The sequence below is a fragment of the Meles meles genome, chromosome 3 (genome assembly GCF_922984935.1).
Source record: "Meles meles chromosome 3, mMelMel3.1 paternal haplotype, whole genome shotgun sequence".
NCBI lineage: Eukaryota > Metazoa > Chordata > Mammalia > Carnivora > Mustelidae > Meles > Meles meles.
In genome coordinates this window covers 150,082,450-150,095,264 of record NC_060068.1, presented here as the reverse complement: position 1 = coordinate 150,095,264, position 12,815 = coordinate 150,082,450, and the positions used below count along the sequence as shown (strand labels likewise).

At 43.3% G+C, this 12,815-nt stretch overlaps 1 protein-coding gene across 5 annotated transcripts in view; it reads left to right on the top strand.

Annotated features, from left to right (window-relative positions):
- Positions 1-12,815, top strand: part of GHR (growth hormone receptor) — a 269,116-nt gene that overhangs the window by 232,611 nt on the left and 23,690 nt on the right. For all 5 annotated transcript variants that reach the window (XM_045999831.1, XM_045999832.1, XM_045999829.1 and 2 more), the window contains 2 exons: positions 4,713-4,842; positions 11,741-11,913. In XM_045999831.1, coding sequence (XP_045855787.1) covers positions 4,713-4,842; positions 11,741-11,913 — 303 coding nt within the window. The remainder of the gene's footprint in view (positions 1-4,712; positions 4,843-11,740; positions 11,914-12,815) is intronic.

The following is a 12,815-nucleotide window of genomic DNA, read 5'->3' as shown; positions in this document are numbered from 1 at the left end:
TGTCATTTTTCCCTTCTGGGAATTTTTTGAGAAGCAAGAGAAAATTGCCTAACAAAAAAGCTGCTATTTTTTGCTGGTGCTGATTTTAGGTTTGAAATCACACAAACCTATATTTTAATCCCATCTCTGCTACCTACGGCAGTAAAAACAGGGACACTCACTTCCCTAAACTCCAGTTCTTCACCTAGTTCTAAGTAGACATAATGCCCACCTTCTGGAATTACTGTCAGCATTAAAGGAGACAATATATGTTAAGTATTCAACATGATATAATATGGAAAATGATGTATGTAACATGTTACATGATGTATGTAGCAATAATTAAAATAAATATGTAGTTGCAAGTCAAAATCCTTACTCCCAAAATGAAGACTCCAAAGAGAAAATAAAAATGAATCCCAAATCTATTGTCAGGATGTTGAGTGCTGATCAGTGTTAATATTAACATTTTTTTCAGAATGCAAGACCACTTGAGTTAGAACACTCATTTCTCTTAGGGAGAATCAATTTAGGGCCAAAGCTAGGCTCTCTTGTCAAGTGCAGCATTCTTTTCAGAGTTGCTGTAAATGGATATTGAACTATATTGTCTCTAGGTTTAGGCTAAAATTCATGAAAGAGCAGGAATTATTACTAGTTCAAAAATTAATGGCTGTGGCTCATCAGAGAGGACCTGAGACTGTATGGTAGCCATTTGTTGTCTCTAAGTGAGATATGAAACAAACTTCTACTAGGATTTTCAGACGTAATCAGAGAGGTACTCATTTTTTTTTAAAGATTTTATTTATTTATTTAATAGACAGAGATCACAAGTAGGCAGAGAGGCAGGCAGAGAGAGAGGAGGAAGCAGGCTCCCCGCTGAGCAGAGAGCCCGATGCGGGGCTCAATCCCAGGACGCGGGGATCATGACCTGAGCCGAAGGCAGAGGCTTTAACCCACTGAGCCACCCAGGTGCCCCAGACAGGTACTCATTTTAAGGCCAGTACCTCTCAGCCTTGGTAAACCTCAACAAGATGCTAAGATGCTAGGAGCTGAACTTCAGGAATGCCAGCTGTCTTCAGCCACAGTCATAGCACCTGAAGGAGCAGGTGACTGAGGAGCTAAGCAACAGCTACGCTACAGTTCTTCTTGCCTCCAACAAAGAAGTTACATACTTTCACCACACTCATTACAACGCATTCCATTTGCTGAGAAAAGTGGCTTATGCCATTGTTGAACACTGCTTTCAAGTTCTAATATACTGGATTCATTTATTCTGTATAAACAGCATCCAGTTAATAGTATTCCCTGCCCTTCCTCTAAATTCACCCATCTTCCGGGACCTCTGCTTCACACTCTTTCACAAGGCTGTAATCAAAGTGTTGGCCAGGGCCTTGGTCTTATCTGAAGGCTGGACTGGGAAAGGATCAGCTTCCATGGCTGTTGGCAAGATTCAGGTCTTCAAGAGTTGTTAGACTTGCTAGTTACTGATCAGAGGCCACTCTCAGTTCTTCATCATGTGGTTTCCACCAGCACAGCAGTTTGCTTCACCAAAACCAACAAGAATGAAAATCTGCTGGCAAGATGGAAGTCACAGTCTTTGTAGCCTAATCACAGATATGACATCCCCACAATCCTGCCATATTCTGTAGATTAGATTAGATTAGCAAATTATTCAAGGAGATGAAATACAAAATCTTATAAATAACAGGAAACAGGGATCATGGGGGCCGTCTGAGAGTCTGTCTGCTACAGCACTTAATGGCACATACCAGACATGACAGGAAGAAGGAAGGAAGGAGAAGAGAGTGAAAGGAAAGAGAAAGAAAGGAGGAAGGTAGGGAAAGGAGGACATGCAGTGAAACAGACATTAAAAATAGCCTGGCTGCACTATACCTGTACCAGAGTTCCTCTTTGGGTACACACTACATAACATTAGCGTCACAGCCATGAACCATGAATTTCCTATTTCTTATTTAGAATGAGAAGATAATAGGGAGCTTTCTATACATCTGGAGTTAAAATGAAACAGAATAAACAAGCGGACTAAGTTTAAGCAATAAAAATGTGTTTCGAGTTAATTTTTTTGAGTTTTTTTCTCTCCAGCTAGCAAACTTTTTTCTTTTCTGTTTCAAGTTTTTGGGTTGGGTTTACTATTCTTGCCATTATGTGGTAGGCTTGTTGCACAGGGAATATGAGAACCTCAATGGTGTTTGCTTTTGGTGTTCTCTGGTTGTTTCAGCTTAAATGCTAAAATTGTGTTTTAGTTGTGTACATTATTATTAATGTCATTTATTATAAAAGTGAAGTTGTATAGTAGCTTGAATCTCATCTATTCCAGCCTCTCTGTGGAGGAGACTGAGGTCCAAATGGCTTGGGAAGATCAGGGCTGAGAGTAGCAGAGCCAGGACTCAAACACAGATCTCTGAATTTGTAATCCAGTGCATTTCCTCTTCTTAAACTTCTGTGCAGAGGAGTAGCCAGAATCTGCAATAGTTTCCTCAAACCTGCAGGCATTAAAAATACTTGTGGCTGAAATATGATCTATTAATCGCTTATATTCTGGGATGATCTGAAACTAACCTTTTCAGTGCTTCAGCTAATAGAAAAAGGAACTTTTCCAGGTACTGTACTGTATAATAGGTGCTTACTTAACAAAACACACACCTTTTTCACTGTCTTCAATCGTAGCAGATCCTACATGTCAGTGCTCGCAGAGAGGTTTGTAAATGCTGACCACCTAGAGGGCTGAGCACCTGCCCTTGGTACCAAGCAGATCCTATCCAGGCCCCGAAACTCTTGTGAATCTCTTAGTTAATACAGGAAAAGGAATCTCTTACAACAGTGTGAATTTCATTAAGACATTCGGTCACTCCCAATATGTGTTCTCAGGGCAGAGGACCTATCTGCCACTCAGGATCTCTTGAAGATTCATTTACCTGTGGCCAGACAATTTGGGACAGCAGATGTTCTAAAACGAGGACACATTTCCCCATCCTAAGCTTTTTGGCTGCATTTATATGGGTATTAGTGGGAGGAGGATGGGGTCTCCATTTCACAGCCTCTTATCTTCTTACCCTGCTCATCTTTCTACACAGAATTCCCCTGTCCTCTGCTAAAAGAGAAACCCCACAAGGACCAGAACATTAGTTTTATTTCCTGTTCTACTCTTGGAAGAGGGCCTGGAACAAAGTAGATGTTTAGTGTTTGTTGAGTGGATGGCTGAATGATGGATTTATTTAGAAGGTTTAGAACATCCCATTTGTTAGGATTTTGCTGACAAAGGGGAAAAGAGGCATGTTTGGGTTCAGAACACCAGAAAGGAATCTGGAACTTGGAATTAGGGGTTTTTATGTGTTTGGCTGCCTGCTATTTATTTCTAAATTATGTTTTAAAGTGTTCATAAAGATACTTAAAAACTGAGAGTCTCGGGGTGCCTGGGTGGCTCAGTGGGTTAAAGCCTCTGCCTTCGGCTCAGGTCATGATCTCAGGGTCCTGGGATCGAGCCCCGCATCGGGCTCTGCTCCGCAGGGAGCCTGCTTCCTCCTCTCTCTCTGCCTGCCTCTCTGCCTGCTTGTGATTTCTCTCTGTCAAATAAACAAACAAACAAACAAACAAACAAAAAACCCTGAGAGTCTCCCTGTTGCCTAGAGATGAGAGCTTTAGATCAGAGAACAAATATATTAAGTTTACAATCTAACGGAAGACTAATCCTGTAAGGAGGAAAAAAAGAAAAAAGAAGCTTGACCATCTCCCAAATGGCCGTGGAAATCAGAGAACAATGAAAAATAATATACCAAAAAAATCTGTTTTGCCTCAGACTTGGCTGCTGCAAATTTCATCCATGTGGAGGTGTTTGGGCTAATAGCCTAACACTAGGAGGCAATCACCACTTCCCAAATCAGAGTTGACACATAAGTATGCAGATGGTTTTCAGTCATCATCTACCTAATGGATGTACTGGCCGAATCTTTTTAAAGAATGCAAACATAAGTGGCTCTTCATTTAAAAACAAAAAACAAAAAACAAAACCATAAAAGGAGGAAAGGCCCTGTAGTGGATGCCATGGTCCCAGGCCACATCCCTTTGTCCCATCTAATGCCAGTGCCTGCATCTGGGGCTCACAGCCACCATCATGCATGCACATTGCCACATCCCCTTCAGGAGCCTGTCCAGGCTTTTCCCAAGGAAGTCACGTGAGATCTTCAGCCCATGTGTGGGTGTGCCCTAGAAGGTCATGGGCATGAACACCTCCAGGGCAGCCCCCAAGCAGTGGAGGGTGGGAGTGAGGAGGACAAACACCACAGCCTCCTCTCCTTCTCTAGGACACACTCCATACTCTACAGCTTCTCCCAGAGGCTTCTGTGGAGGTCCCCTGGCTGGCCACTGTGGGAGCCCCCTGGACAACATGCATTGTTGGCTGTCCTCCCTCCCCTTCCCTCTCTCCCTGGCCCTACTTCTTGTTCCGGGGTCATTTTCCAAATAAGCCCTACCTCTGGTTCTGGTTTCTCCAACAGGCCCTAAAAATAATGTTTGACATAAAGACAAAACAGTTTGTCCCTGGAATCGAGAGCTGACAGAGAAATTACTGGCATACAACGAGCTCCGAAACCACAACCCAGGAAAACCGTGTCTCTAGAGGAAATGGTTCTTCTTTACCACTTTACGTGTGAGTTTTATTAGGACCATACCTGACCCTCCTGTTTCATGCTTTGCCTTTTCTGTTTATTCTGCAGATTCTTCTGGGAAGCCTAAGTTCACCAAGTGCCGTTCACCTGAACTAGAGACTTTTTCATGCCACTGGACCGATGGGGTTAATCATGGTTTGAAGAACCCAGGATCCATACAGCTGTTCTATATTAGAAGGTGCAACCTTCATCCTTCCTGACTTTTCCCTCCATAGATTTTCAGATGAAAGTTTACTGAGTTGTATGCAGTGGTGGACATGTGATGACTTAAATGTATACATTTATTCAAAAAATATTAATTAAGCCCTTACTACGTGTTGGGGACTATCTAGGGCACCGGAGATACAACGCCGATTGCAAAAAATTTAGAGACCCTGGCCTCGTGGAGAGTGACTTCCAACAGGGGAAGACAGACCATAAAGAATAAAAAATAAATAAATGTCAGCTGGTAATATGGGTTATTAAGAAAAGTAAAAGCCAGAGGATAGGAAGCGTCCACACTGTGAATGAGGACATCCGTGTGTATGAGAGTGTCTGAGAGTGAGTGTGAGTATGGATGAGCCTACATGTCAGTGGGTAAAAGTGTGAATATGCTGGAGTATGTGTGTGAAGTGTGTGCAAGAGTGAGTGTGTGTGAGAAGGTGTGGAAGCAGGTACATGGAGGTGCACAAGGATGTGAACGTGTAAGTGTATATGAGAGAGCAATTACATGGAAGTATAGATAAGCGTGTCTGCATGTATGGGCATGTGTGTGTGTGTGTAAAGGGAGCTTGGGTGAAACTTCAGATGCGCAGCTCACGGTGGGCCTTGCTGATGTGGTGTGTTACAGGAGAGACAGGAGTGAAGTGAGAGAGGCCCATAAGAATGTCTATAGGGGGGGAGACTGCAGGAGAGGAAATTACTGGTGCAAAGGCCCTGAGGCTGATCTGTTTGAGGAAAGCAGGAGGCCTGCATGGATGGCACAAGATAAAAAGGGACGTGACTTCAGAAGAAGTCAAAAAAACTAGCCAGAGCCAGACTGCCAAGTCTTGTTGGCCATGGCCAGGCCTTGAATTTGACTTTACCTGTGGTGGACTTTGAGAAGACATGTATGTTTTAAAAGACTCAGCTTGGTGTTTATGTAGAAAACATACTGTGTTCCTATTAAATTAGTGATACTCAGTAAGGAATTATAATAGTTTTCTATTCCATTTTGACTGGTTGTCTTGTAAAATAACAGAGGAAGAGTGAAACAAAGATCTCTCGATATAATCGCCATCCAGGTCGTTTCTTTCTGACCCCTCACCTGGAATTATTTCCATTTCTGCTTACTCTTAGGTTGTACCTTTTTGCCTTTTCTAAGTTTTAGGTTCAAATACTTTGTCCTTTTCTCTTCTCCACCTAACCCCCAGGGAAGGCCTAAGCCAAGAAACAAGGTTAGCCAGGGTGGGAGTGTTCATCAGTCCAAGGCCGATGCCATCTACCCCTCAGAGGAGTGGGGAAACAGAGGAAAGATGCAGGGAGCAGCTAAAGACACAGACTCAGGTCCAACACCCCGCATCTCAGCCTGACTCTGGCACTCGCTGAGAAATGCCAGGCAAAGTAGTCCGCTCACAACTCAGCCGCCTCATTTGCGAAACAGAGATAGTAGACCTCGTCTCATGGCTTCTTGTGAGGGTTTTATTGGAAAATACAAGAAAAACACTTAGCTTGGCCCAGGCTGTGTACTCAACAAATGGCAGCTGCTGTGATTGTTGGTGATGTGGTGACAATTTAAAATGATAAGGATACAGAAATCCAATTCCTGGGCTACAATAATTACTTCTGATTCTGTCTGGCTAGTGATTGTGGGTCTTCTAAGGCTGTTGTCAGTGCAAAACTGGGTCCTCAGTTTACAAATAAATGCGTTGAGTTAGCAACCCCTGCTGGCCTTCCCCACTTCCCAGGTGTGAGGGAGGTTTCTTGACTGTGCCCCAGAAGGCACACAAATAATGACACGGCTAGGCACCAAAAGCACTTTGTTTCTTTAAAGGCTGATGCTACAGAGAGGTAGGGATGGCGAGACTATGCTGGTTTGGGGAAATGCATCTGGACAGGAAGCTTTTATGTTTGTAACACTTTGGAATATCTGTTGAGTAGACTGTTGAATGGAGAGAGATTTCAGAGGTACAGAGAGCCGGCTCAGTGAGAACAAAGTTATGTGTTGTAGTAAGGAACAAAACTGAAGAAAGAGAGGGCAGAGTCGGACCCATGTTATGAAAATGGGTTATTACCAGTAATAGTCACCTAATCTGAACTTGAGCAAAAAGATAAACCCAAAGGCATGAAGACCTCACAAATATATATTTGTTCCTTACTTTCTTCCATCCAGGTCAAGTGCCTTTGCCTTCAGGCCTCCTCTGCACACTGGGCCTCTGAGCAGACCTAGTCCGAAGCCAGGCTCTGTGCTAATGGAGATGCCACAGAATGTGTGAATGGGTGGAGGGCAAATCCCAGCGTATTTGGAAGGACATCATTAATTGTTGCCTTAGTGGGGTTTGGGATCCCAGGAGAAAACAATGACATCTTCAAGACCCCAGGCACAACCTCATGATGAGAGCCAACCCCAACTTGCAAAATCAATATTTTGTGTTTTCTCTACAAAATATAATTATTCTGTCTAGCCAAAATAACAGAAGCCTTCAGCCCAGTTTATCTAGGAAGGGTAGAATCCAAAGGGCTAGGATGTCAGGCCCAGACAGCACCAGCGAGTACACAAACGTGTCAGCCTTCACACCAGCCCCTGGTGCAAAGAGGACCATACAGGTGCGCTTTCTGACTTCTCAGTCAGGTCCCAGAAGTTCTCAGGATTCAGGTCCCAGGCAACTCCCGGAACTATAGAATCATGACCCCTCTTCCTGGACACATGAAGCCGGGACAGGATTTCATCCAGAACTGGGGCAAAGGGAGACAGGAAGGCTTGGCGAAGGCACATGTGCACTGGGCTTTCAGTTTACCAGCCTGGCCTTGGTAACCAAAGCACAAAGGAGCCTAACCATGTCAGGCCGTCCACTGGGCAGGCCTGGAGGCGGCCATGCATGTGGTTCTTTGCTCCTGGCCAGTGCCTCTCCCGCCCAGTCATGGCCGCCGTGCCAGGTCTAGTCTCACTGCTGGGAGAAGACTCAGCCTGAATGCACATCGCAGGCCCTCGGAGAGGCTCTGCCCTCAGCTCCTTGCCTACAGACGCCTCATTGATGAAGAAAGTGGGCACGTGAAGGCTCAGTCCCTAAGACTTTAACCTCCCGCTTCTGTCATCTCCCACACTCACTCCCCTTATTGGTGATGTGGTGACAATTTAAAATGATAAGGATACAGAAATCCAATTCCTGGGCTACAATAATTACTTTTGATTCTTTCTGGCTAGTGATTATTGGTCTTCTAAGGCTGTTGTCAGTGCAAAACTGGCCTATTAAAAGAAAGTGTATTTTCCATGCAAGATAAGAAGGGAGAAGGGGCACTGTTGCTTTTCCTTTTTTTTTTTTTCTAGAGAAAAGATTTAATTTTAAGCCAAAACCCATGATCTGTATGTAATGAAAACAGTTGTCTTTAGAACATAAATGATGTTTTATTATTGGGATTTTTCTTCTAGTTGCTAGATGTAAAAACATTTGGATGGAAAGTATTTCTTCTGCTCTTTATTCTGATTTTTCCCAGTAGTCTCATTGTACAGCCTTCCTTCCATTTTGCAAGATAGACTAGGAACAAACCTCATGCCCTTAACTCTTAGGGGTATGACAAGGAGAAAGTAGTTTCCATAAATTGGCTTTGGTCGTCTGCGTGGAAATTCAACCCAGGGAAAGCAGGCCAGAGTCTCTGTTTTGTGAGTCCATTTGTTTCCTTGTTTTTTTTTGGCTAAATTTAAGAGTTTAAAAATAAGTCTTAAATATTTATTTAAAATAAAATTCAAATTTGGTTAATGAGGGGGAGGGCACTGGGAGTTGTGTTTTGAACTAACTGCTCCTGTGCTTCAGATAAGTGCTTTAAGTTGTTTGCTCTGTGGAACTAATGGATCTGGAATAATCTAAACAAGGTTTTTCATGCAGTCCCCATGGGGACATGTCGAGGTTGAGAAACTGTAAAACACACAGAGCTAACCTTCCTATTACAAATCCAGACCTGCTAAGTACTGTAGTATAGCTTTACATTTTAATACTTTTATACTATCAACTATGCTAAATGTATTTTTTATCTATCTTATTATGTAAGAGCCTCATTTCTCTGGGCAATCTTGCTAAACCATTCTCTTTAATATACTCTTACTTAGTTAGAAAGTCAAGATAAAATAAACTATACTGTAGGTCAATGACCCACCTATCCATAATTTTTTAATCCTTTTCCTACTACTCTAAACACACACACACACACACACCCCTACACATATATACACAAATACACACACACACACCCCTACACATTTATACGCATACACATGTATAGACACATACACACTCACACACACGCATACCACTTACATTCCCCATCAGGGATAAATCTCCCTCTCATCCAAGGGTATGCAACTTTTCAGAATCTCAGCCAGAATTTAAGCCACAGTTCACTGGCCACGTTAATCCCAAGTTCTTTCCAACAGCTGATGAGCAACTGTGTCGAGGACGCCCTCATACTCTCATACTATACAAGTTTCCTCCTAGTGCCAAAGAGACCAACCTGAGAAACAGCTGTTAAGAAGGAAGTGTGTGTTGTCTCCCAGCTCATCCCTTCCCATAATCTGTGGTGTCCTTGTCGCTCCTTGCTACCCAGCACCCGTCCCCGAGGGGGATGCTCACAGACCTCCACGCTCTGGCTTACCAGCCCCAAGCACCTCAGCCTACACAAAGTCATTCCTGTCTTCTTCCCCCTCAGCCACAGACCACCTGGCTTTATGTCTCCTTGACTTATAAACCTCTTCTCAGCTGATACCTCATGAATAATGAGTAAATAATGAAGTACTCCACCCAAGTAGCAATTCCAATTTGAGAAAAGTTTGCCCATTTAGTCCATTGCCCTCTGTTCCCCTCACCATACTCATGCTCATACCTCAACACTTTTGACTACTCCATTCCCTCCTTCCTTTCCCTATGCATTAAGCTTTTACCCGTTCTTCAAGATGGCTAGAAACACCACCTCTACTTTGAAGGCTTCTGTGAACAACCAGAGCAATCATTCCATCTTCTGAACTTTTAGGGAACCCCATGTGTACTCTGTGCATATAACCCACACTGCTTTGTCATACAGGTTTTCAGTCATTCGTCTGAGACAGGAGTCATTCCTTAGACACGTGTGCATCCTGCATAATGTCCGGCACAGTGTTTTTATATATAATCAATACTTATTAAATATGAATGGGATGAATACAGGAGACCAAAAAAGAAAAAGTACTCAGATGGTAATTTCGAGTCTCCTTCTGGCCTGAAGGTAGGAGCGACATCATATTAATCATTATATCCACGCAGTGCTGGTGGCAGATGGAATGCGTCTCTAGTACGTATAGAGTAGCCACCCAGAGATGGTTTGCTGGGCTCATTGAGTCAGTCAGTCAGTGAGATGGGACCTGGGAGGGCTGTGTCCCATTCTAGCACGTTTGCTCTGTTCTTGCAGTGTTGGCCTTTAGTTGGGGCAATCCTTGGCTTGCTCTGCATTTCTGTTCAGGCCCCCATGGCAGCTGACTAGGGACTTCCCTTTCCCCAAACTCTCCTTCCTCCCCCTGTAAACTTCCTAGCCTCTCTTTTCCATTCAGCTCAGGCCCTGCCGATGTTTTAAGTCATCGGGGCACACGATGCTCTCTGGAGAGTGGGGTAGAGGTGAATAACTGGGTGGCGGAATATGAACTTGGACATGGGGCTTCTCTGATTTCTTCAGTATTCTCCACGTGTACATCTTTCCTCCATGGTTTCTTTTGTTTGTTCGTTTGTTTTTAGCTGAGCCAAGATGTAGGAAAATATAAACTTGTTTTTTGTAGAGAAAACAAAAATAAAAGGAACCGATAGGCAAACACATCGATTCAATTCGACCCATTCTTGTTTCCATTTTTTTATATTATCATGAGGTATTCATTCTGCTTACAAAAAAAGAAAAAAAAATGCTTTCTGGGTTTGGAAACAATTTTTCTTTTCTTTTTTTTTTTTAATTTATTTGATAGACAAGGATCACAAGTAGGCAGAGAGGCAGGCAGAGAGAGGAAGGGAAGCAGGCTCCTCGCTGAGCAGAGAGCCCGATGCGGGGCTAGATCCAAGGACCCTGGGGTCATGACCTGAGCCGAAGGCAGAGGCTTTAACCCACTGAGCCACCCAGGCGCCCCAATTTTTCTTTTCTGGGTTCATGACCTTTTGTCTCTTTTAAGGGTGTGGAGAAAAAAGCTAGACCCTCATGTTTCATAAATGTCACCTGGAGGGTCCAGCATGTTTATGATGTTCTCGTGGCTCTTCATGTAGTTAAGGAAAGAAGCCAGGAATATGGGAAGGCATTCAAGACCTGAGGAAGACTCCCCTAAGCATAAGACAGCCCTGGGGAGAGGAAACACAGGGTGCAGTGGTTCAGAGTGGGTGATAGCCAGTTTTCCACCTCACAGCCCCACAAATCTCAGAGTCACCCAGCCTGAAGAATGCCATCGGTGTGCCTCCCTAGTCTTTTCCACCATGAGTTGGGGAAACATCCGGGTCCAAAGAGTCATAGTTCTTTGGGAATCTTCAGAGTCTGGGTGTTGGGCCTCTGTAGTGTTTTACTAAAGGATCATCTTAAACCTCCCTAAGCCTTGGAACCCTCATCTGTAAAATGTGGATAATAAAGGGCCTATCCACAAATTACTTAATCTAGGAGCTGGCACATCATCTGCAGTCAGTGTCCAGATGTTTTTGCTATAGTACAAGAGCCAACGGCCCCCAGCAGTCTGCAGACCCTGCAGATGAGCCCATGGATGGGAGACTTCTTGGAATGCTGCTAAAACACTTATCGTAAAATATTTGTGTTCCAGCTTATTGACTCTATCAAGCACCTCGCTTTGACTTAAACCATGGCATGATTTTTGGAACAATTCATCCTTTTTTTTTTACCCTCCGTTTCAGGAGCACTCAAGAATGGACTCAAGAATGGAAAGAATGCCCCGATTATGTCTCTGCTGGAGAAAACAGCTGCTACTTTAATTCATCTTATACCTCCATTTGGATTCCCTACTGTATCAAGCTAACCAGCAATGGTGGTACGGTGGATCAAAAGTGTTTCTCTGTTGAGGAAATAGGTAAATCGCAGGTTTGTGTTTTATTTGACATGGCTTTAGATTAAATAAGCAGGGAAGCTTCAGTGTCCAAGTGTATTCAAGTAGGAAGACTTCGTCATTGTCATCTCGGTGAATGGAGGTCTACTTCATGGGGCATGAGATCAGTCAGTGAACAAAAGGGAGAAGGCGGGGGAATAGAGGTTGGCTGTAACATAAAACAACCTGGCAGTAAGTGTTGTCAAGAAAAGAATGGGAGCCTGGCAGAGTCTTTTCCTTCAGGAGGTCTTTCAAGCTGGGTTGGGTTCTTGAGTACCATCACAAGAAACAAACCCAGTGGACTCCTAAGATTCCTTCTTTCCTAATTTTTCAATATGGTTGTTATATTAAGATCTGAAATATGTTGACCTTTGATCCCTATCATCACTATAATAAAAGCCTAGATTTTCTTTCTCACAAAGCATAATAATTCTGGAATTTTATATTTACAAAACAACCCAAAATCAGTTTAAAGACATGTTTATAAGCTCTCAAGACAAACATTGGAGATAATCAGAGCTCAATGAGGTAAATGAAAGATGTAGACCAATTATCCCTTGCCTATCGTGTGGATGCAAGGGGAAATGAAGCAAAACAAAACAAACAACCATAATTGGAATGTTTGTGTTTATTCTATAATAGTGTAAACAGCAAAATATAAAGAATCAAAGAAAGACTTTGAGCCGCTGATGTTGGTACTTCAGAATCTCTATCCACAAAAGTTCATCTGTTATAGAAATTGCCTGGAGTTTCTCTGAGATGCGCTGTCCTTACACACTTGTGTGTGGTTTCCCAGGCATCAGCGGACTGGAAGAGGCTAAGAGAATGTGGCTAGAAGCTGCAGGCAGAAACAATAAATCTGATAGCCTGTCCAGGAGAAGAACAAG